General features: G+C 41.1%; 1 protein-coding gene across 1 annotated transcript; it reads left to right on the top strand.

Annotated features, from left to right (window-relative positions):
- The first annotated feature begins 192 nt into the window (after positions 1-192).
- KPNB1 (karyopherin subunit beta 1) lies at positions 193-22,925 on the top strand. Its single transcript, XM_055407694.2, has 22 exons — positions 193-543; positions 647-705; positions 2,796-2,978; positions 5,519-5,719; positions 6,766-6,918; positions 8,419-8,478; positions 9,042-9,131; positions 9,485-9,595; positions 10,482-10,583; positions 11,999-12,223; positions 13,055-13,246; positions 14,015-14,145; positions 14,684-14,831; positions 15,158-15,229; positions 16,452-16,596; positions 17,815-17,897; positions 18,369-18,476; positions 18,843-18,986; positions 19,097-19,202; positions 19,855-19,969; positions 20,628-20,789; positions 21,727-22,925. Coding segments are annotated over exons 1-22 (2,631 nt in total). The 5' UTR covers positions 193-503; the 3' UTR covers positions 21,728-22,925.
- Positions 22,926-23,100: the final 175 nt, after the last annotated feature.

The raw sequence follows: 23,100 nt of genomic DNA, 5'->3' as shown, positions 1-23,100 counted from the left end.
ATGGGCGCAGGGCGGCCCTTCAACGCTGACCGCCTGGCCAATTGGGGATTCCGCGTGGCCACGGCGGCAACCAATCGACATGGAGCGCGGTGCCGCCGCGGAGAGGTCCGGCCGAATATCCCTCCGCCTTCCTCCCTCCCTCTCTCTCGCTCTCTGCGAGCCGCCGTTCACTTACCGCCTCCCTTCCCTTCTTTCTCCCTCCGCCACCCGAGCACCAGCCGCGCTCTGAGCTGCCCCTGGGGTCCCTCCCCCGCCGTCAGAGGAGCAGCTGCCGCCGCCGCCAGCAGCAAATTAGGAAGAGGGAGGAAGGAAGGAAAGGAGGAAGGAAGGGGAGCTGGAGCGACTACCAAGAGGGAGCCGGTGAATGGGCTTGTGGTGACCCCCGCCCCCCACCCCACCCTCCCTTCCCACCCGACCCCCAACCCCCATCCCCAGTTAAGAGCCGCCGCCCGAGAGGCCGGGCCGTCGTCTTAGGAGGAGTCGCCGCCGCCACCACCTTCGCCATGGAGCTGATCACCATCCTCGAGAAGACGGTGTCTCCTGGTAGGACGTGGGGGCCGGGGGTCGGGCTGAGGTGATTGGGTGGGGGGAGGGGAAACCCTGGCCCCTCTGACCCTGGCCCTTTTCCCACTTTCCTTCCCCCCAGATCGGCTGGAACTGGAAGCGGCGCAGAAGTTCCTGGAGCGTGCGGCCGTGGAGAACCTGGTGCGTGCCATCCCACCGTCCCCTATCCCGACGTCTCCCCATCCCCTGCGTGCGGGCCTTCCCGCCCTCCGGGAGGCCCAGGCCTCGGGAACCCACCCCGCCCCATCCCGTCCCCCTCCCCCCCCGGTCCAACCTAACCCCGCCATCGGGAAGCCGGTGGGTGTGTCCCGCCCCGGGCCCCGGCAGCTAGCCAATGGCGCGGCGCGCCGGGGTGACTGCCACCCAATCGGCGCGCGGCCTGAGGGCGGCGGTGCAGCAGGAGGGAGAAAGAGGGAGGGAGGGGAAGTTAGGTTGCGCCGCGCTGCGTGTTCAGCAAGGGTGGGGGTGGGGGAGCCGGGCCTAGGGGCCATGTGGAAGCTCCGAGACCCGCTGCCCGCCCTGTTCGGATCAGGACCGGCTTCTCCTTCCTGTCCCGTGGCCCCTATGATTTTCTACGTACTTGCAGAGCTCTACCCTTTCCGATCTCCCTTGATATATGTTCATGGCCAGGCCTGCACCTGAATGCCTCTTAACCCATTCCGGCAATGTTTCTCCCTTTCTTGACTAGTTATTCCTCTTCCAGCCCTCCCTCCCCCTCAATCAGTAGAGACTAAATCTGCACCCAGATAACAGGCTGAGGCTTATCTTTGAGATGTTGAGATCGGGCCTGTTTCCAAAGGAAATCACAGAGGAAAGTTCCTCGTTTATCATATTTTTGAATTTAAGGGGTACAGGGAAAAATGAATGTTAAGCCCACTAGAGACTGGACCTCTCTATAAGAATTGTTAGATGGATTGGTTGAAAACAGCCTGTCTGTGTGCCAGTGATGTTTCTCTGTATTCCTTCCTGTTGGGGGGAGGGGAGCAGAGAGAGGGCTCAATGATACTAGACATGGTTTAAGGTAAATAACACTGTAACCAGATGTGTTCTTTTGTGTTATATATGCAAAATAACGCAAGCAAAAACAGTGACAAGGAGTATTTTTATTTCATACAAGCTAGGTTTTTTGTGTTTTGTGGTTTCCCCCCTAGTTTTTGCTGCTAATCTTTTTATCCTTAACTGTCCATAGAAAAGGTTTTTATCCGCTAGTATGAAACTTTTGGTATATATATTTCTGTTTTCTGGTTTTGCTAAATTTGCAAGAAGCCTTTCCTTATTCCTAACATTTATTTTGTCTTGTTCCCAACGTTCCTAACATTTTTTAGTGGTACATAATTAATAAAAGTTTTAAGAATTATCTTCCACTGTGATTAAGGAACTTGTTAGTGGTAAGAAACTGTCTGTTTTTGGGTTTTCCTGTTAACTTTTCCATTGGAGAGAGCTTTTTGTGGGGAAGAGTAATGTGTGTTAAGATACTCAAACCAAAGGAGTAGTCTTGGGGGATCTCTGCAGTACAGAAGGTTGAGTGAAGTAAAAAATCCACTGTGTTTAAACAACTCAAGACCAAAATGAATAAGAACCTTTAGTTAGTGTGGTAACCATAAAGTCATTTTCCTTGACATTTTTATCCTTTCAGTTGCTCCCTATTTTTAAATATTTGATACTGCTTTTTCCTTATATATACGTTTTACATTGTTACCCTCTTGCTGAAGCACTTAAAACTAAAGATTAGCCTCCTAAGTCTGTTTTAGGTTTAGAAGTACTTCCCTCTCTTATGCATGCTTTCATGAGATCAAAAGCTACCCTTGAATATCATTCTTTTTGGACTAAGGTTTTTTAAAATCTAAATTAAACTATTTTACTTTCTACCCTATCATAACATATTCACTTAATAAGTATAATTTACTGAGGTACCAGATGCTATTCTAGGCATGTAGAAGAAACCTCTGACTACCAGTTTGTCAAACTTGTTTTAATTCTGGGGGATCTAATGTGAAGATTTGGGCACTAAGCTGTAACTTCTTGTTAAATGCTGAGTCTGTGTGAGAAGATGGATGGATGATTTCCTTATGTACCAAGTAACGTTTTTATAGGAATCTTGAAGTAAATATTTTGGCATTTTCTGAGACATTATGTTATGTCCTAAAATTTTTAGGTTTTCCCCAGTTTTTTGGTGCTATTCTCGATTGGTGAAATTCCTAAGAGGTATTTTTATTCACATCTCTTAACAGCCCACTTTCCTTGTGGAACTGTCCAGAGTGCTGGCAAATCCAGGAAACAGTCAAGTTGCCAGAGTTGCAGCTGGTCTACAAATCAAGAACTCTTTGACATCTAAAGATCCAGATATCAAGGCACAATATCAGCAGAGGTGGCTAGCTATTGATGCTAATGCTCGACGGGAAGTCAAGAATTATGTAAGTAACTTTCATCTCCCTTTGGTCATACTAGCCTAGGGAATGTGGATTCTTTTGTCATCTACTTGGGATAGGGCTGACTGTAATAATTGATTGGGGGACTTAAATTTGAAGATGAAAGTTGTATTTAAGTCTTTCTCATACAGTCTTTTTGCAAGTGACTATTCCTTAGTTAACTAGCATGGAGCTTTTCTTGAACATCTGCTGTAGATAATTCTCAGTGTTTGGTGGGTTAGGCATGGTGCTGTGTGTTCAGGAAGGGAATTAAGTGATCTTTTGGGCCTTCCAAGCCCAAAGAGTTTATGAAATAAAAATGACTTTAATCTTATTTTTATCTATTTAGCAAATTATGGGAAACTTTTAGAAATATCTGGCTTTTTGTCAGTGTTTAAAAGAGTTAGATGGATTTTTTTTTTTTTTTTACGGAAAATTGAATGTCCCTTGTTGCTGTGCATTATTGGGTTCTTGTGAGTTTCTTGTTGAATTAGAAATCCATAAGTTTTGCCACAGCAGAGTATCAGAATATGTGTGTGTGTGTATATATATATATGCTTTTTGAAAATTAGATTCTTTAGTGGCCTGTCTTACATGAATAAGGTGCAGAGAGTAGTAAGTCAAGAATCTGTGCAGTCAGATGGGCCCTGCTATTTGAGGGGAAGCCATTGGGAGGATTCTTGCGTCTGTACTTGTGCTGGTCATGGTTCTGCGTATCATATTTTCTGTTTCCTGGTTCTGGGTGTCAGCATTAGGTAAATTAGTGCCCTTTGCAGCAGTAACTTTTGTTTCTAATTATGTACCTCTTTCTCCAGTCTTGCATGGAGGAACGGATGACAGAAAACTGGGTTACAAAAGCCAACTTATTTTGAATCTTCTTTGTAATATGTAGAGCTATTTCTATCCACTTGAGTTTGCTTATATAATGACATTTTAATACTCTTTTCAGTAATTTGATATAAATGAAGTTTATCCCTTTAACGACTGGAAATCTTGATATTTACTATGCTCATTCACTTTCTCATTTTCCTCAAATTACACTGTAGTAAATGGGAGAAGACATGATCAGAACTGTAATTGGGGGTGGGGCACATCAATCTTAACCCCGGAATTTTTTTTAAATTTTGAGTAAGAATTTCTGTCAGCATTATTGAGCTTCTGTGCATGAACGGTAGAAGCAGTTATTTAGGGCTTTTTCCTTTTCATGGCACGTCTGGCAGTGCTCTCTCAGTGCTGGTGGGTATTTCTTGTTTTGAAATCTGGGTCTTGGACAGAGTTGAGAGCTAATTTCTTACTCTTATTTCTGATAATTGAGTATTACCATTAGGGTCACCCTTGGTTAAATAACTTGTACTCAAGAGTTAGACATTTAGTTTCTAAATCACCTGCTGCTGCTGCTAAGTCACTTCAGTTGTGTCCGACTCTGTGTGACCCCATAGACGGCAGCCCACCAAGCTCCCCCGTCCCTGGGATTCTCCAGGCAAGAACACTGGAGTGGGTTGCCATTTCCTTCTCCAATGTGTGAAAGTGAAAAGTGAAAGTGAAGTCGCTCAGTCGTGTCTGACTAGTAGCGACCCCATGGACTGCAGCCTACCAGGCTGCTCCGTCCATGGGATTTTCTAGGCAAGAGTACTGGAGTGGCTTGCTATTGCCTTCTCCCTAAATCACCTGAGGTAATGTTAATTAATGATCTTCTGGAAGCAACTTAAAGGAGAAAAGATGGACATAGAGACTGGGATTCAGTTTGCGTTCCATATGTACTAGGAGATGGTGCAATCACTGTGAAGGCACCTTATGATTTCTTAGTCTGCCTTGGATCAATACCTGTTCACCCCCTGCCCTTTTGGACAGTTCATCTCATCCCTGCCCCCTGCCCCTGTCTTTGACACACAGATTTTGTTAAAGCCCAGTCCAGCTCTGGTAGGCCTGCAGAGCAAAACCTTCATTTAGAATCAGTCAGATTGTTACTGAGCTGATGATATACCATATAAGGGGGAAAGATAGGAGGGAGTTCATTATTATTAGCTACAAAGCAGGATACTAAGTGACCTGACCCAGTCAGCAGAGCTGGCCTGAATGTCTGGCAGCTACTCTTTGTCCTGTGTTCATGCCAGGAACAGTTAACTGTTTGCCTTTTTGAGTGGACTGGTGAGTCTTAGTGCGTTCATTGACTGAATTAGCTGATCATGGTAATGATTAACTCTGGGTCATTGGGGCTTCATTCTTTGTCTATACTTTTGTCTTTGCTACTTTCTTACCTTGGGTTGAAACTTGAGGTGAGGTCTCTGGCTTTGGAGATTCTATTTGGAAATAGGGGGTGATTGATTTCATTTCTAGGCTCTGGGGCAATGCTGATTCTGCTGCTCTTGGTACTGAGGCCAGCTTTATTCCCAGCAGTTGGTCTATACTGTATATGCCTTTTCCTACTTTTCTATATTAAAGATAATTCAGAGACTGATATAAGATGTGTGCTGGTAGGCAAAATGTGTTCAAATAGTATTAGAAATTGATATCTTTTGTCTTTGTGTGTGTGTGCCCCCGCACAGGTTTTGCAGACATTGGGCACAGAAACTTACCGGCCTAGTTCTGCCTCGCAGTGTGTGGCTGGTATTGCTTGTGCAGAGATCCCAGTGAACCAGTGGCCAGAACTCATTCCTCAGCTGGTGGCCAATGTCACAAACCCCAACAGCACAGAGCACATGAAAGAGTCGACATTGGAAGCTATTGGTTACATTTGCCAAGATATAGTAAGTACTGTATCTAACTTATATACCACTGATTCCCTCTAGTTGTAACATGCATGGTATTAGAATTATTCTTTATCATCATGAAAAAAAAAACAAGCTATTGCAATGTATTTTGAAAGTAGGGCTGCTTTATTTGTTAGACTTCTATATTTGGATAGTTAATTTATCATATTGCTAATCATGCCCTAAAGGAAAGAGACTTTTAAGGGTCACAAACTCAAGATGAAAATCCCTGTTTTTGGAGAGGCATAGATTTTGCTTCCTCTCCTTGACTTAATCCCTTTCTGAAGATCCTCAATGTAACAGGGATGCTGTGTTGCTTTTTTGGTGACTATTTTACAGAAACAGTTTGCCAACTTCTGCTGTGGTAGGTTTAACCACTGGAGCCAGGACTCAGTATGTTACATGCAGCACTTCTAGGACTCTTGCTGCTGAGATTACCACTCTTGGTATCAGGTTTTTTTTTTTTTTTTTTTTTCTATTTCCTCAGATTTTATTTGGTTTAGATGCTAAGTTGTGTCCTACTCTTGCGACCCCATGGGCTGTAGCCTGCCAGGCTCCTCTGTCCATGGGATTCTCCAGGCAGAAATACTGGAATGGGTTGCCATGGTATCAGTTTTGATATACAGATTTGATGAAGCAAAGGAGTCCACAGCACCTGACTCCATAGATGTGCCCAGGTTTTGATCCTTGGTCCTCAAATGTTCTGAAGCTTTACTTCAGTTGGTACACGTGGCCTGGAAGAAACACCACACTGCCATCTCCATGCGCACAGAACGGTGCGGGAGCGGGGGAGGTGGAAGCCAGCATTACCTCATGCCCAGAGTCATTATGCTAAGAAGTCAAGAGATGAAGTTGATGAGTTTAACTTGTTCCAGTTCAAGTTTGGACTATCAGACCCTGGGATATTTTGCAGGTGGTTTGTCCTTAAATGGAAATATGTGGGGAAAGATCAGAGAAAGTCTCATGATACTCTCTTGAATAGAAGGACTGCTGATTAGTCATGAGCTCAATTATTATATTCACTGCACTTCTGCTTGTTTCAGGACCCAGAGCAGCTACAGGATAAATCCAATGAGATTCTGACTGCCATAATCCAGGGGATGAGGAAAGAAGAGCCTAGTAATAATGTGAAGCTAGCAGCTACTAATGCACTCCTGAACTCACTGGAGTTCACCAAAGCAAACTTTGACAAAGAGGTAAGTGTCTTTTGATTAAAAAGTATAGGTTCAGAGGGTGAGGCAGGGGAGTTAAATGAAAGTTTTGTGTTGCTTTAAAGTTATGATTCAGAAAGTACTATCTTGTTTAGTAGAAGTATTTATTTCCAGTCTAGTTAAGATTTGTGTTTTGTGAAACATGGCCATGGAGTAGGTGTTTGCCATTTCTCATTTGACTTTTGGGGATAATGTGATGTAAAATGTTTCTAGGCTTAGGTTTTCCCTTTTGCAGTCCAAAGTGTGAGTATGCTTTGAGGATATATATATATATTTTTTTTAATTATGGAAATTGGGCTGTTTCATACTTGCATAGGAAGGTGCTTTTGAAAATTAATATATAAATTCTATTTTGACTGACAGTATTTCCCTCTATTATTTATTTTTAGTTGTGTTAAAATGTATAGTAAAATAAAGTTAACCATCTTAACCGTTTTTAAATGTATAGCTCAGTACTGTTAAGTATGTGCATGTTGTTTTGCAGCCAATCTCCAGAACTTTTTTCATCTTGCAAAACTGAAGCATTGTTAATTCCCTGTTTTCCCCTTCTCAGTCACAGGCAACCAACTTTTCTTTCTGTTCCTGTGAATCTGTTTACTGTAGATAATTTATATTAGCAGAGTCATACAGGATTTGATTTGTCTTTGTGACAAATTTTGTTTAGCATTATGTCTTGGGTTCGTTCCTGTTACAGCATGTGTCAGAATATCCTTTTTAAAACTGAATAATATTCCATTGTATTTGTTTGTTGGTGGGCATTTGGTTTGCTTCCTTCTGCCTTCTGGCTATTGTGAATAGTGCTGCGGTGTATATGGGTATACAAATATGTCTTTGAGAAGTTGTTTTCTGTTCTTTTGGATATATTATCCAGAAGTGGAATTGCTGGATGATATGGTCTGAAAGCATTGTGTGTATTTGTTGACTCTTTAGTTGGGCTTTCTGGTTTTTGGGGGCCTTAGATTGGACAAAGTTGGGATGTCTAAGAAACCGAATTAAACTGCAGTTCTAATTGCTTGGAAAACTGGGTTTTTCCTTGTAGATAGAAAAAGAGGATGGTAGCAAACAAAATTCATTAGTCTTCTATATTTTACCACATTTGATCTGAGTTTGTTTAAATTAAGAATTGTCTTAAATTTTAAATGAGCGGAAAGGAGTTTTCCTGATGTATGATTTTTTTGTTTCAACCATCTTTATTTAAATCCTGTGACCTCCGTTTTCCTATCTGCTTCCTTCTTCAAGTCTTGTTTTAGTGAAGATCATTTGAGGGGTTAAATTATTAGGGACCTCCTCAGAGGGCAGGTCAGATAGTAGTCACCAGAGTGACTAGAGTCCTTATAGGCCCATTGCTATGTCCAGGAAAACCTGCATATGGTCCAGAGTTCTGTGGGTCCCTGAGGGAAAGAGGTTTTCCTTGAAGGGATAGTCTAGTAATCTTTGTGTATATATATGCTTCTTCTAATTCTCTTTATTTTTGTTCTTCTGCAGTCCGAAAGGCACTTTATTATGCAGGTAGTCTGTGAAGCCACACAGTGTCCAGATACAAGGGTAAGTGTGAGGTCATGTCTTCTGTCTTTCCTAGGAAATGTTCCCTCTAGCATAGTAGTTTGAAATGTTGGAATATGGTGACTTCAGAAATAGCGTTTGACTAATACTTTTATTAATAAAAGAATTTTTCTTTAATATATTGGAAAAGAGGGAAGAATAGTCCTTGGAAACCTAACATGATGGAAGTTGCCACCCTCTTAAAAAAGATTTAAGGGAGAAATGGTTTGTGAACAGCCTTGCTACTTAATTGCTGTAGGTTGTTCAAGGGCCCGTTTTCTGTTATAGCCTTTGAAACAGCTTTCCTACTTCAGGAACCTAAACCTTGACCCTTGAAGCAGGTGGAAGTAACATCCAGTCTGAGGGCAGTAGTGAGTAGTCCTGCCAAGGGTTCCACAGATACCTTTAAAGTAAAAAAAAAGGAAAGGAAAATATTACCCAAATATACCTCGATTGACCCTATAGATTATTGACCCACTTAAGTGAAGGAGTTATTTATTTACCTTTGTCGGATTGCATTGTTATTAAACTAAGAAGTAAACTGTTTAATCTGATGTTTGCACAAGGTACGAGTGGCTGCCTTACAGAATCTGGTGAAGATAATGTCCTTATATTATCAGTACATGGAAACATATATGGGTCCTGCTCTTTTTGCAGTAAGTACTTCTATTTTATGCAGTTGAGCATATAGCTAATTGCAAGAGCCCCTTATTCTTAGATGCTGTTCTGTTAGTTCCGTAAATTTTTTTATTTAATGTTGTGAAATCAAGGAAATTCCTTGAGTATTAGATTTGAGTTCATCAGCAGTGTGCCAAGAAAACTTGTGCTAATTTTTTGTACTCATAAAGAGACTATATTTTAAAACTCTGTTTCTTCTTCCTGCCTTTCATTTCAGACCTAGTTTTCATAAATCTACATTTTTGAAACTTGAATATTTATGGTTGTAGGAGGGGTCGAACTTGAACCAGCACTTATTTGGAACCTGGGGTATCTTGTTTTCTCTCTTAAGATCACAATTGAAGCAATGAAAAGTGACATTGATGAGGTGGCCCTACAAGGGATAGAATTCTGGTCCAACGTCTGTGATGAGGAAATGGATTTAGCCATTGAAGCTTCAGAGGTGAGCCTAGGAGGGTTGATGTGGTGGGAGCTGTTATTCTGACTGGGTTTTGGGACTTACCTTTTTTGTGGATGTTATTTTTCTCCTCTGGGAGAGCTTTATTCTGACTAGGGTTAGAAGGTATCTCCATTTGTATAGATTTCAGGTGTTTTTTTTTTCACTAGCCAAAGCCATGAGGCATCTATTTTTACCAGTCGGGGTTTGTTGTAAATATTAGTCCTGTGAACACAAGGGGGCAGCAGGCAGTCACATTTTAGCCAGATGCTATCTGATGCTGAATTATTTTCTTTTGGAAGTCCTCATGCAAGAATGGGATGTATAATTGATAGCTTACCAACTCTGATGAAGAAATTCGATATGGAGAAAGGGGTTAGTTCTGCACTTGCAAATTAAAATTCTGGCTTTGTTTCCAACCTTAATTGCCTATGTCCTTCAGAAAGCACCATCTTATTTTTGGCCTCCTTATGGGAGCTTCGTGCATCTCTTTATCCAAAGGCCAATTAGTGAAAAAAGAATGTAATTCTTAAGATTGCCTTGATCCTTTAAGGTAGATTATATGTACAGCCTAAAAGAATCTCATTTGAAGTAGCTAGACAAAATGAGTGCCTCCAAAGACCACTCATACTGCGTGTTACCATGTGCTTCATGTGTTTTGGCGGGGGGATGGAGCGCACCTCAAGGCATTCAGGATCTTCCCTAATCAGGGATGGAACCCATGCCACCTGCAGTGGAAGCATGGAGTCTTAACCACTGGACTGCCAGGGAAGTCTCTCTGTCCTTGTTTTTCTGTGCAGACCCATGGGCAGCTCTCACTGTATGCCTTTATATGGTATGCCTTCATAGTTTGTTTGCTACCGTCCAGAATTTGCTTTATGTTTCTCTTCAGGCAGCAGAACAAGGACGGCCCCCTGAGCACACCAGCAAATTTTATGCCAAGGGAGCACTACAGTACCTGGTTCCAATCCTCACGCAGACACTAACTAAACAGGTGAGTTACCCTCCAAATCTAGTCAAGTGAACTGTGAAGCCTTGGTAATGGTTGGTTTGCTGTGGAACAGTTGCCATGAAGGAACTCTGCAATTCTGAAACAACTTGATGTTCTGTTATCCATGACTTCAAAGAGCTGAAAGGTCTTCAAAGGTCCTTTAGGCTCTGAGTAGTTTGTGACCAGATAAAAGTAACAAGACTTCATGAAGAATGTGGGTTTAATGAGTAAATAGAGAAATTATTTCTTTTTTAAAAAACTATTTATTCTTGACTCTGCTGGGTCTTTGTTGCTGCGCGCAGGCTTTCTCTAGTTGTGGTGAGCTGGTTTCTCACTGCAGTGGCTTCCCTTGTTGCAGAACACGGGCTCTAGGGCACATGGGCTTCAGTAGTTGCTGCTCATGGGATCTCCCCGGACCAGGGATTGAATGGTGTCCCCTGTATTACAAGGTGGATTCTTAACCACGGGCCACCAGGGAAGCCCTGAGAAGTCATCTTCTAAGAAGTGTATTTTGATTTCTGGTGTTCCTTTTTGGCTTTATGGTGTTCCTTTTGTTTTGGTATGGTGTTTAGAAAGATTCTGTCACCTCACCTGTTCTGGTACGTGTGAAATATACCAAACAGCTGGCAGTGCTCTGAGGAAATAATGCTATAACTGAGCACTGCAAAATTTCTGTGTATACAGGAATATAATTTTTTTTAGGGAATTTCATGACTCAATATAGCAGTCTTAAAAGATAAGTAGAGATATGTTACTTTGAAATGGACTGGGTGTTCCCTTAAATTTTCATCTCATCTTTCAGTTTTATAGTTGCTTTTTTTTTTTAATCTTTTGATCTTAGTATTTTTGCTTTTGTATATTTTTGCTGTGCTTCTCATTTGGGAACAAATCATTCTTTAGGTATGTAATTTTCTGAAACTGCACAAGTATTGTCTTTAAAAAAACACCTTGATTTCCAGTTTCAAGGGAGATCCAAATGTAATCTTCTTTTAATTTTTATTGAAATATAACAATTGCTGGCATACCAGAAGGCTCCGCCTACCAATGTCTTCTTACTGTTCCCTCGCTTTTAATTCTATAGGTTTTGACTAATTTTGAGCTTTATATTACTACTCATTTAGCTTTTTTCTGTTCTGCCTTTTACTCGATGTATTTGAAATTCATCTGTATTCCATGTAGTGGGAGTTTGTTCATCTTGTTGTATAGTAGTGAGAAATACCTTCCCTCTGTCTGCATCTTGTTTAACAGAGGTTGTGTTGACGAGTTTTTGTGGAGGAGATAAAAATATTTAAGATTTTCTATTTATTTCCCCAAAGCTTAAGTTGTAGTGATAATTGGGAGTACTGTAATCAGAGGACCTTTTGAGTTGAAGAGCTTCTTTGATCAAGAACTGAACTAGTGCCACATTCTTTCACCAGGATGAAAATGACGATGATGACGACTGGAACCCCTGCAAAGCAGCAGGGGTGTGCCTCATGCTTCTGGCCACCTGCTGTGAAGATGACATTGTCCCACATGTCCTTCCCTTCATCAAAGAACACATCAAGAACCCTGACTGGCGGTACCGGGATGCAGCAGTGATGGCTTTTGGATGCATCTTGGAAGGACCAGAGCCCAATCAACTCAAACCACTAGTTATACAGGTGAAGCTGAGGGAGTGTAGGGGTGGAAAATGGGATGTTTATTGTTTAACCTTTTGCTTGAAGATTTGTCTTTAAGAATAAAGCTGTAAATAGTCATCACAAAGGTCACTTCTAGATAGCTATTTGTTGTCAAGGAGGCATAAAATATATTTCCTACTTAACTTTTATTACAAAAACCATATGACTTGAAAAATGGAGAAAAGGCCCCACAAAAAGTTAGCTTTAATCCTCTTGCCCAAGGATAACATTATTAATGCTTTGTATTTATCCTTGAAAGTTTTTTGTACGTGTGGGTACTAGGGTGGAGGTCTTACTGTATGAATACTTTTACAACTTGTTTTTTGTTGGTTTCTTTTTTATTCACTAAATATTATAACACATAATTCTCCATGGTTTTTAATGATGTGAGTATTCAATCAGGACAAAATGACATGTAATGAAAAATTTTAATGAAAGTTTTGTTATTACAGCAAGTGACACGAGTGCATTTTAGTTGTTTAGTATATAGAACTCAGCCTTTCAGGAATAGCTTAATGCTATTTCAGCTGCATCCTGGGATCTCTGCCTGAATAATTCAGTAAAGATGGCTGAAAGTATTCGTACCAAAGTCTTATTAAAACTGTACTGAGATTTGATGGACAGGGACTTTTTCATGTTTCCAGTTACTTTTGTTATATTGTTGAATATTTGACAAGCATATCTTATAAAATGACAAAACTGTTTTGATAACTTTGAGTTAAAACCCAGTCATCAGTATTTCCTCTTCTGAGATGTTGGTCAGCATGAATGTCAATCTTTGTTTTGCTTTGCTAATAATTGTTATGTTTACAGGCTATGCCCACCTTAATAGAATTAATGAAAGACCCCAGTGTAGTTGTTCGAGATACAACTGCATGGACAGTGGGCAGAATCTGTGAACTGCTCCCTGAAGCCGCCATCAATGATGTCTACTTGACTCCCCTGCTGCAGTGTCTGATTGAGGGCCTCAGTGCTGAACCCAGAGTGGCTTCAAATGTGTGCTGGGTGAGGCATTTTCTTCCTGTTGAGATAAGGAGCTTGACTAAGCCATTGGCAAGGAAGTAGGAGGTGTGGGAGAGAAATGGATCTACCTCACTAGAAGGCTCTTTTTGAATAGCATCTCCTTCCTAATTTCATCAGTTAAAATGTGGGGGAGATGTGAGCTGCATGACCCAGAGGGAGCTGTTGACTAATGGTGACTGGTTTAGAACAGTCATGCTAACCCAGTGGGAAAACGCTCTGGACTTGGTTTTCTTTCTTTTCTTCAGTGGCTTGGGGACAAGAAATTTTAAGGTAGAGAGTTGCTGGCTACGAAAAGTACCATTGCTGAGAAGGGGGCACGAGGGAAGGAAGGTAGGCGGCCCAAGTGCTGAGTCAGTATAGGCTGAGTATAGTTCACTAGGGAACTTTGGGATTTGGGGGAGGAAGTTAAAATATGGAAGGAGTGGGGTTGAAAGGCTTCCTGTGAATGGAAAGAGAAGAAATGAAATGGTAGGCATTCATGGTAGGTGAGAATACTGTACTGTTTAGAGAATATTTCTCCTGTGGGCAGGAGAAACAATATAAATATAGATACATACATTTATTTAATTTTAAGGATACTTATAGATGTTGTCTTAAGATGACAGGAAGAATTAAAGATTGACTGCCATTGATTTATTCTTAGATCAGTAGGAAAGGAACACTGCCCAGGGTATCTTAAGGGAAAATGAGGTGATCCTGGAATGGGGTTCTTTTCAGGACTAATTAATATTTACTCTGTCTGGGTTTAAGGCTTTCTCTAGTCTGGCTGAAGCTGCTTATGAAGCTGCAGATGTAGCTGATGATCAGGAAGAACCAGCTACCTATTGCTTATCTTCTTCTTTTGAACTCATAGTTCAGAAGCTCTTGGAGACCACAGACAGGTAACTGATACTATACAGAAATGAGTGGTGTCTTTGCATCCGACTCCTTTTACACTCTGTGGGGGCTGTCTAATATAGAAATATTGCAATAGGAGAAATGAAAAGAATCCTGGTGCTTCATTGCCTAGCTTATGAGATCTTAGTTCCCCAACTAGGGATTGAACCTGAGCCCTTGGCAGCGAGAGCATGGAGTCCTAACCACTGGTCCACCAGGGAATTCGCAAGATATCTTTTTCATAGCTTTTTGTGCAAACTATTTTATTGTCCACCTGGGTTCTTCAGCATTTTTGACTATTTTTCATATAATTTTAGCCCCTTTCTAAAGGGCCATTCTAATTATCAGGTCTGGAAACCATATTGAACATAATCATTGGGTCAGAGATTGAAATTTTGGTTCCAGGCTGTATTGTGTCTGCCAAATTCAGATCAGGTCTGCAGCCATATTGGTTTTTGGGTAATTTTCAGTGAGATGATGTCTACATAAGAATGACTCTGTCCTTTCTCAGTTAAGACTTTTAAGGTTTTGTGTTCCTTACAGACCTGATGGACACCAGAACAACCTGAGGAGTTCTGCATATGAATCGCTAATGGAAATTGTGAAAAACAGTGCCAAGGATTGTTACCCTGCGGTTCAGAAAACTACTTTGGTCATCATGGAACGACTGCAACAGGTGCTCCAGATGGAGGTGAGACTGAGCACCTTCCTGATGGGAAGGGTGTGGTACTTTACACATAGCTCTATTTTCAAGACTATTCTCTTTTTTCAGTGTTTAAGTATATGTTCTTAGAAAGACATAAGGCTCATATAAAAAATGTTGCAACTTCCAATTGCATTGCTTGCTATAGTTTATTCATATATGTGTTACACCATATATATACATAAGTTTTTTATTTACTCTCCATTAGCACTAGTAGAGATTATTTATCCAGCAAAAATGGAAGCATTTTTGGGAGGGCGTTTAGAGCCTTTTAGAAGGTGTTTATTCAGAACACGATCTTCTTTTCTTTGTAGTCACATATCCAGAGCACATCGGATAGAATCCAGTTCAATGACCTTCAGTCTTTACTCTGCGCAACTCTTCAGGTATGATGGTGCCTTATCACTTAATAGCACCAGGGAAAGCACCGTGTCTCAGGATGACAAGTTCACACACACACAGAACTCTGAAGATGATGTTGTGGGTGATGATGTTCAGAAGCTCTTCTCAAAAGACATTCGTCTGATTGATTAGGAGAGTTTCCCATTTTCCTTTCTTGTCTGTCCATAAAATTTGCCTTTTGTACAATGCAATGCAATTTACCTTTTGTACAATGTACAGAAGGAAACTCCTCCCATTTGTGAAGGTCCTCCCAAGCATGAAGCTATTTTGTATTAGCAGTCTTTCATTTTTGGTTTTCATCAGGTTGTTCAAGTGTAGCTTGGTCAGATTTGGTTCCCAGGTATGGTTCACTGAGCTAAAAACAGAGCCTTGTGTTTTTGCCATCATCTTTTGAAGCAACCGCTTTTGGAAACTTAGTTATTTATAATTGTAATATACAGCCTATAAATTTATAATTTACTGATTATCACAGTAGACTTTTTTTTCTGAGGAGAGACTGGGAAAATGTTACTCTTTATCATGACTAGCGTCATGGCTGAAGAGTTACTCCCTTTTTTACCTAGGAATAGGGAAACCTTGGAAGTTGTCTAGCGCTTAGAGTAGGTACTAGGTTATAGAATTGAGTGATGCTAACTAGATCATCTTACCTATGACTCCTTTCTCCTTCTTAAGTCTCCTTACGCCAGACTTAATTTTTTAAAACATGACTGTTAACAGGTCTTTCCTGATCCAGTGACATTAGTTGAAACAAAGGGTAGGAGGGAGGTTTGAGGAATGTTGAATTGGGAAAAGTCAGATTGGCTTTATCAAGACTTTCTTGACCACAATCTGTAAATGGGTTAGGCCATAGAAAGGGTTGCTTTTCTGTTTTATGAGTAGCAGTTCTCATATGACATGTACTTCTTCAAAGCTGAAATAATTTAACTGCCATTTCAATACAGCTAAATATGGAGACATTTATCACACTTGATGGAAGATACTCTTGTGTTTGTTTGGAATTGGGAAATAGATGAGTTATTTGGATGTATGTTTTGTTGCAGTTGATTTGCACTTTCAAAACTTCTGAGCAGAAAAAGCTTTTCCCCCCCAAAAAAGTTCTAGAGACTTAACTGATTTTTTAAAAAAAGAAAAAATTAAAGACATAGTATGGTGTGCTGGTTGGAGGGTTTGGAATCAACAGATTCTGAACTTTTATTCATTTTACAGAATGTTCTCCGGAAGGTGCAACATCAAGATGCTTTGCAGATCTCTGATGTGGTCATGGCCTCCCTGTTAAGGATGTTCCAAAGCACAGCTGGGTCTGGGGGAGTGCAAGAGGATGCCCTAATGGCAGTTAGCACATTGGTGGAAGGTCAGTGAGCTGCAATCAGGCAAGGAAATTTCTTTAGAATGCAAGAGAGTTTCAGCAGCCGTGAAGAATTTTTGACTGCAAAAAGCATAGTCCTGTCTTTTCACTTATGTGGTATTGAGTCAGTTCAGAGTTGGATTGAACATAAGTATAAATTTGTGTGTAACTGCCTTGCCGCTCTCCCTGAAGTGAATGGGAGCCAATTTGCAAGTCAGGTTGGCAGCTCTTTGGGGGGTAGAGGAAACTGTTATCTACCTCATGTTCCTCGGGTTCCTTTTCCCCCTGAAACTTAACTTGCTTTATTGAGCTTTGTTTCCTGTAAAGGATGGAGGAAGCAAAGGTTTATGTTTTCTTTCCTGGCACTTGGTGCCTTCTGGTTTGTATCTAGGTTGAGACAATATGATGCCTAGTATGGAATGGAGTGAAACACTGAGTTCTAGGAATTAATTGATTTTCTGATTGTTACATATCTTAACTATTCAGAAATGCTTTGGGGAAACCATATCTGACTTTCCTGAAGAAACCAGGACTGCTTCTTCAGTGGTGGTCTATAAGGTGTATTATTAAGGCGGACTCATTTCTAGCATAAGGAGCCTATGTCCAACTGGTCTGGCACCTTGTGACCACCCTGGCAGGGCACAGAAGTTAAGTTTAGTTCCCAGAGTAGCTGAATTGAATTTGAAACCCAGACAGCTTTTCTTTACTGGCTTGTTAAATTCCTTGATGGAATTGCTTAAAGATGCTGTTTTATTAAGCTGACTTCTGGGAACCCCTCGTGGCCTAGTGGTTAGGATTTGGTGCTTTCACTGTTGCGGCCCATGTTCAATCCTTGGTCAGGGAACTGAAATCCCACAAGCCACATGGTGAGGCCAAAAAAACAAACCGGCTTCCAAAGAGTTCATGTTACAATCAGATGAAGAAGTGGGAGTTAGTATTACTAGCTCAGCCAATTCATAATTAACTTTGACATTGCTTGAGAGCCATACTACTTGGTAGTTTCAACCAGAGTGAAATTCCACTCTGGAGATTTGGCATTATCTCCAGTAGTTAAGAATCTGGCTTGTCCAAGACAGCAATAATGTCTTTATGATAAAATTGCTATTTAACTCTCATTTTACCCAGCGTTTTGACTGGAGTGTGTACATTTTGGGAGAGTTAAGATGGTTATTTTTGCTTACTTCTGTGGTCCTGTGGTGCTAATAGATTGGGTTTTTTTTACAGTGTTGGGTGGTGAATTCCTAAAGTACATGGAGGCCTTTAAACCCTTTTTGGGCATTGGATTGAAAAATTATGCTGAGTACCAGGTAAGCTGTGCTTTTCAAAAATATGTTTATGTCTTCATTTATACCTGGTAGGCATTATAGTACAGCAGTCTGGATCCCTGTAGGTGGCGCTTCCCCTTGTATCATCGCTCATCGCATGAGCTACTTTGTTGCCATAAGTGTCTGAACTAAAAGTAGTCAGTAAGAAACTGGATATAAGACACCAGAGTAGCACCCTCAGAAAGGTTTTGTTTTGAATAAACCACCTGTCTTTGCCACCACCTTCCCTGGTGAATACTGTCTTTTCTGTCCTTTCTTAATGATAGTTTAAATAACCCTAGTTCTCTTTCTGCCATATTGGTTGTTAAAATGAACTAAGCTCAGGGAAGAAGGGTCTTTCCTTCTTTGACTCTAGGTTCATGTGGTAAAGGATCAGTAGCTAGGTAAAAATCATGCCTTACCCCTGCAGGCAGCCTTTTCTGTTCCAGAAATGAGCAACTTGATTCTTTGCAGGTTTGTTTGGCGGCTGTGGGCTTAGTGGGAGACTTATGCCGTGCCCTCCAATCCAATATCTTACCTTTCTGTGATGAGGTGATGCAGCTTTTACTGGAGAACTTGGGGGTGAGTGTCTACACACACAATCTTGGAAAGATGATTAAACATCAAGATCCGTGACAGAGAGTTTGTATGTTCCAGAATGTTGGCTGTGGGCTTATGAAGGGAATTGTTCATTTTCACAAGATGATTCTAACCTAAGGAAATAAAGGAATGCATGCTCAATGTATGGAACCTTAGAGGCGCAGGTGGGAACCTATTAAGTGCAAAGGAAAAATAAATACTATAATCTCTCCCTCTATCTAGAGATGAGACTGCTGCTGATTTTTGTGTATGTCACTTACAGGTCTATACCCAATATATTAGTTGCTTATTGTTAAAAAAAGCTCTTTGAGTCTTTGGACAGAACTTTTTTTTTTTCCTCCTTGTCAGAATGAAAATGTCCACAGGTCTGTGAAGCCACAGATTCTGTCAGTGTTTGGTGATATTGCCCTTGCTATTGGTGGAGAGTTTAAAAAATACCTAGAGGTTGTTTTGAATACTCTTCAGCAGGCCTCCCAGGCCCAAGTGGACAAGGTAAGCTTAAAGGTATCTTTAAGTCCAGCCCTGCCTGGAGGAGTGGGACTTTTGACAATGCACAACCAAAGGCCATTAAATACAGTGATTCTGTTCTTTCTCTCTTGCAGTCAGACTATGACATGGTCGATTATCTGAATGAGCTACGGGAAGGCTGCTTGGAAGCCTATACTGGAATTGTCCAGGGATTGAAGGGAGACCAGGAGAACGTACACCGTTGAGTATACATTCCAGTTGACTTAGTCTAGTGTGCACTTAGCCAGATGGACTGTGTGTCCATTGCATGGCTTACTTGTAAACTAGCACTTACTGCTTAAAAGAAGGGGAGGAGGAATAGTGCTCTAATGAAGGGAGTAGCTTTGGGGGAGGTTATAGACTTTATTGTTTCTGACCACCGCTTCCTCAGCTGCGTTGTTTAAAACTTGATCTTTGCAAGGGATGGAATCCAGCAAGGCTCTTGATGCTGGTGCATGTGTACCAACCCCAAGTGGGAGTTCTTGAGATATGCTGCCCCTCCCTCCGTCCAGTCGTCTGAATTGAAGGATTGGGGGATTAGATTTCCTCTGTCACCTGATGTTTTTTGTTATTGACTGGGGAAATATTGTACTTCGCACTTCTGATATCATAGGCTTAAAGGAAAGATTCCATTTGTCCTTCTACATATATATACATACTTCTGTTTGTTAAGGAGTATCTACCTCTTCTGTTGACTTGAAGAATGAGGAAAAATAGTTTGGTGTAACTGTGTATGACTAGTTCTCTGGACCAAAGCCTCCATAATGGGGGTAGGGTATTTGGGAATTTTGAAACAGAGTCTATGCCTGCCAGGTGGAGGGCAACCTCATTAGACCTTCTCTTTCTTTTATAGCGGATGTGATGCTGGTACAGCCCCGAGTAGAATTTATTCTGTCTTTCATTGACCACATTGCTGGAGATGAGGATCATACAGACGGAGTAGTAGCTTGTGCTGCTGGACTGATAGGGTAGGTTATACCCTGCTTCTGATAGCTGAATAGAACTTCTCACAGAAAATGAGAAGACATGTTGTAGAGAATATTGAGAGTAGCCTGGATGGTAATTACCCACCTTTTTTGGCACAGAGGGGACTTCTTTCTTTAATAGACCCCATCATACCCTGTTTTGAATTCTTAGGTGATTATTCATTTCAGACTTAGCTGTAGTCTCATTCCAGACCCTCCAGATTTCTAGTTTCTACCACCAAACTTTAAGAAGTAAGCTCTCGAAGTATAGAAGCAACATCAGATCTATGTCCATCTAATATTCTGATGTTGGTCAACAAATTACCTCAGTTTGGCCTCCTCTACTGAGGGTTTCTGAGGCATCATTAGAAGATAGAACATTGATTTTGAGGAGCTCAAAGACTTGGAGTTTAGTTCTGATTTTACCATGAATTAGCTGTGGAACCTTGAGTAAGGTCATTCCATTTTTTTTTACATCTCACTTTTGTAATCTGTTGAGGGCAGGTATTAGACTTATTTATGTTGAAAATTTCTTCTGACTTTAGAAAGTAGGTAAATAGCAAGAAACTTATAGCTAGCTTAACTATAGGTTTGGAAGGTTCTAAACATGGTCTTGTTGTAGGACCAAGAGCTCATTTTCAGGTGTATTTATTTTGCACAGGGACTTGTGTACAGCATTTGGGAAGGATGTACTGAAATTAGTAGAAGCTAGGCCAATGATCCATGAACTGTTAACTGAAGGACGGAGATCGAAGACTAACAAAGCAAAAACCCTTGCTACATGGGCAACAAAAGAACTGAGGAAACTGAAGAACCAAGCTTGGTAAGAGCTTGTTTCCACTGCCCTCTTTCTTCTGCTTTCTTGGGGAGGAGGTACATTTTCTTTAGACTTTGCTGACAAGGGCTTTCTTTTGGTGTTTGGTTTTGTACTATTTCCCATATAAGTGCTTCTGAGCCAGGACTTTGTTCCTCAGCCTTGTACTAGTGGAAGGGTCAGGCAACCATCTTTCCTTGAGCCAAGTAGTTGGTGATTAAGGACAGAATTTATGACTAGAATTGAGTGAAGTCCCCAAATCATTTTCGAACCTTAATAAAGTCATTGATAATGGCCTTTTCCCGTAAATCTTTTTTTTCTGCTCTCTGTTTCTTTCCTCATGTTCTTTTCTTTCTTTACTGAAGTGCTTTTAGACATGGCTTTCTTTTACAAAAGATATCCACAGTTGGAGTTGTCTGACTTCTGCTTTGAAATATAGCTTTGTTTTTCTGTCACATACTCAGTTATCTTACATCACAGATCTCAGGGCTTCCCCAGGTGGCACTAGTGGTAAGGAATCCACCTGCCAATGCAGAGACATTAAGGATATGGGTTCGATCCCTAAGTTGGGAAGATCCCCTGGAGGAGGGCGTGGCAACCCACTCCAGTATTCTTGCCTGGAGAATTCCATGGACAGAGTAGCCTGGTGGGCTACAGTCCATGGGGTCACACGGAGTCGGACACGACTGAAGTGACTTAGCACACACGCACATATCTCAGTAAAATTGGCCATTTTGAGTTTTGTCTTTATAGGTTCCCACCCTTTGTAAGTGCTAATGACATCAGGTAGATGGCATATAGGGAACTAATAAAAATAAACAGTCCTTGAAAAGTTGACAAATTCACTTCAGGTCTTTGAGCACTTAATTGTAGGAATCAGTGAGATGTTTGGCTCTATTGGCTATATGCGATCTCAAAAATTGACCTTTTTTCCATCTGTTTTTAGATCTGTTACCATTGGGATGATAACCTGAGACCCCCACTGGAAATCTCCAATCTTTTGAAAAACCCGGAAGTGAGGAGTGTGCACGGATGCTGAATGTTTGGGAATGAGAGAATGAGTGAATGAGGCTTGAAAACACACCATATTGAAAATCCTGCCACAGCAGCAGCTGCAGCCACCAACAGCAGTGCTGTTAGTGAGCTAAGTAAGCACTGACTTCCTAGAAAACCATAACGTCGGCCATCTTGGAAAAGAGAAAAACAGTGGATTTACTTGCTTATAAAAAAGGAAGCTCTCTTCCCTGGAGAGGCTAGAACTAGCTTTTCTGTCTTTTGGCCGGTGCCGAGTGGAATGACTAGTTTGGGAGAGGAGGAGGGACTGGGTTCAGCTGTGGTGCTTTGTTGTAAAAGGCAGCCTGGCCTTTGCTACTGATGAGAAAGATGGAGCCTGAGTCTCCAGCCCACCTTTGCTGTACCTTTGCCGCATGGTACTGGTACTGTATGCGTGCCGGCTAAAAGGAGGGTGAGGGATTCTTCACAGTCTGAGAATGAGTGTGTGTGAATGAGGCGGTATCCACATTCTCAACTTCAAGTCATTGCAGTTTCTTTTTCCCAGAAAAAAAAAGGGGTTAGATGTTGCATTTCATAAAACTAACTGAAGTTCGGTCTACTGATGCAGCACAAGAGATGTAAGAGAAGAAAAAAAAAGGAAAGACGCTCTTTAGGTTTTGTTTTTTGGGTTTTTTTTTTTTCTTTTTCTTTTTTTTTAATTTTAGGGAAAACACTGACGAATGGTCAGAGCTCCCATCCTGATCTTTTCATCAAGGCGCCTTTCCTAATAATATGGTTCAACTGTGAATGTAGAAGTTGGGGGGGTGGGGGGAGGAAAAAAAAACTCTGGAGTTAGAGGATATAGAAAAAATAAAAATACATTGTTACAAATAAAGAATGCAGACTTCAAAAGAAAGCCACAACCCAAACCAAAATTTAAATGCTCAGAATTGGCAGCACAAAAGAAAAGTTCTCTCCTGACGTGTTTTGTGGCAGTCTGAATGCCCCCAGAAAATTGTGCCAAAGAGTTTAGAAAACATACTAAAAACAAAACACATACAAACAGCAAACTTCAGGTAACTATTTTGGATTGCAAACAAGGATAAATTTAATGTTTATAAACAATCTGATAAAATAACCATTTGGAAACTGCTTGGCCTTCTGTTCTCATTTATTTGATTGATTATAATGAGGTATTGGTCTCTTGCTGCACTTCAAAACCAAGTGATCAAAAGAATACATGTGTGTGTGTGTGTATATATATATATACACACACACACATATATATACATTAGAACTCTTGTGATGAAAATGGCACTTGAAAAGG

Source organism: Moschus berezovskii, chromosome 20 (genome assembly GCF_049115385.1).
Source record: "Moschus berezovskii isolate FMDL1 chromosome 20, NW_MosBer_1.0, whole genome shotgun sequence".
Taxonomy (NCBI): domain Eukaryota; kingdom Metazoa; phylum Chordata; class Mammalia; order Artiodactyla; family Moschidae; genus Moschus; species Moschus berezovskii.
This window is presented reverse-complemented; position numbering and strand designations above follow the sequence as displayed.

Coding starts and splice junctions, on each gene's coding strand:
- KPNB1 (XM_055407694.2), top strand. CDS start 504: ATGGAGCTGATCACCATCCTCGAGAAGACGGTGTCTCCTG. Junction 17,898..18,368: donor AAAATTATGCTGAGTACCAG/GTAAGCTGTGCT, acceptor GATTCTTTGCAG/GTTTGTTTGGCGGCTGTGGG. Junction 18,987..19,096: donor CCCAGGCCCAAGTGGACAAG/GTAAGCTTAAAG, acceptor TCTCTCTTGCAG/TCAGACTATGACATGGTCGA.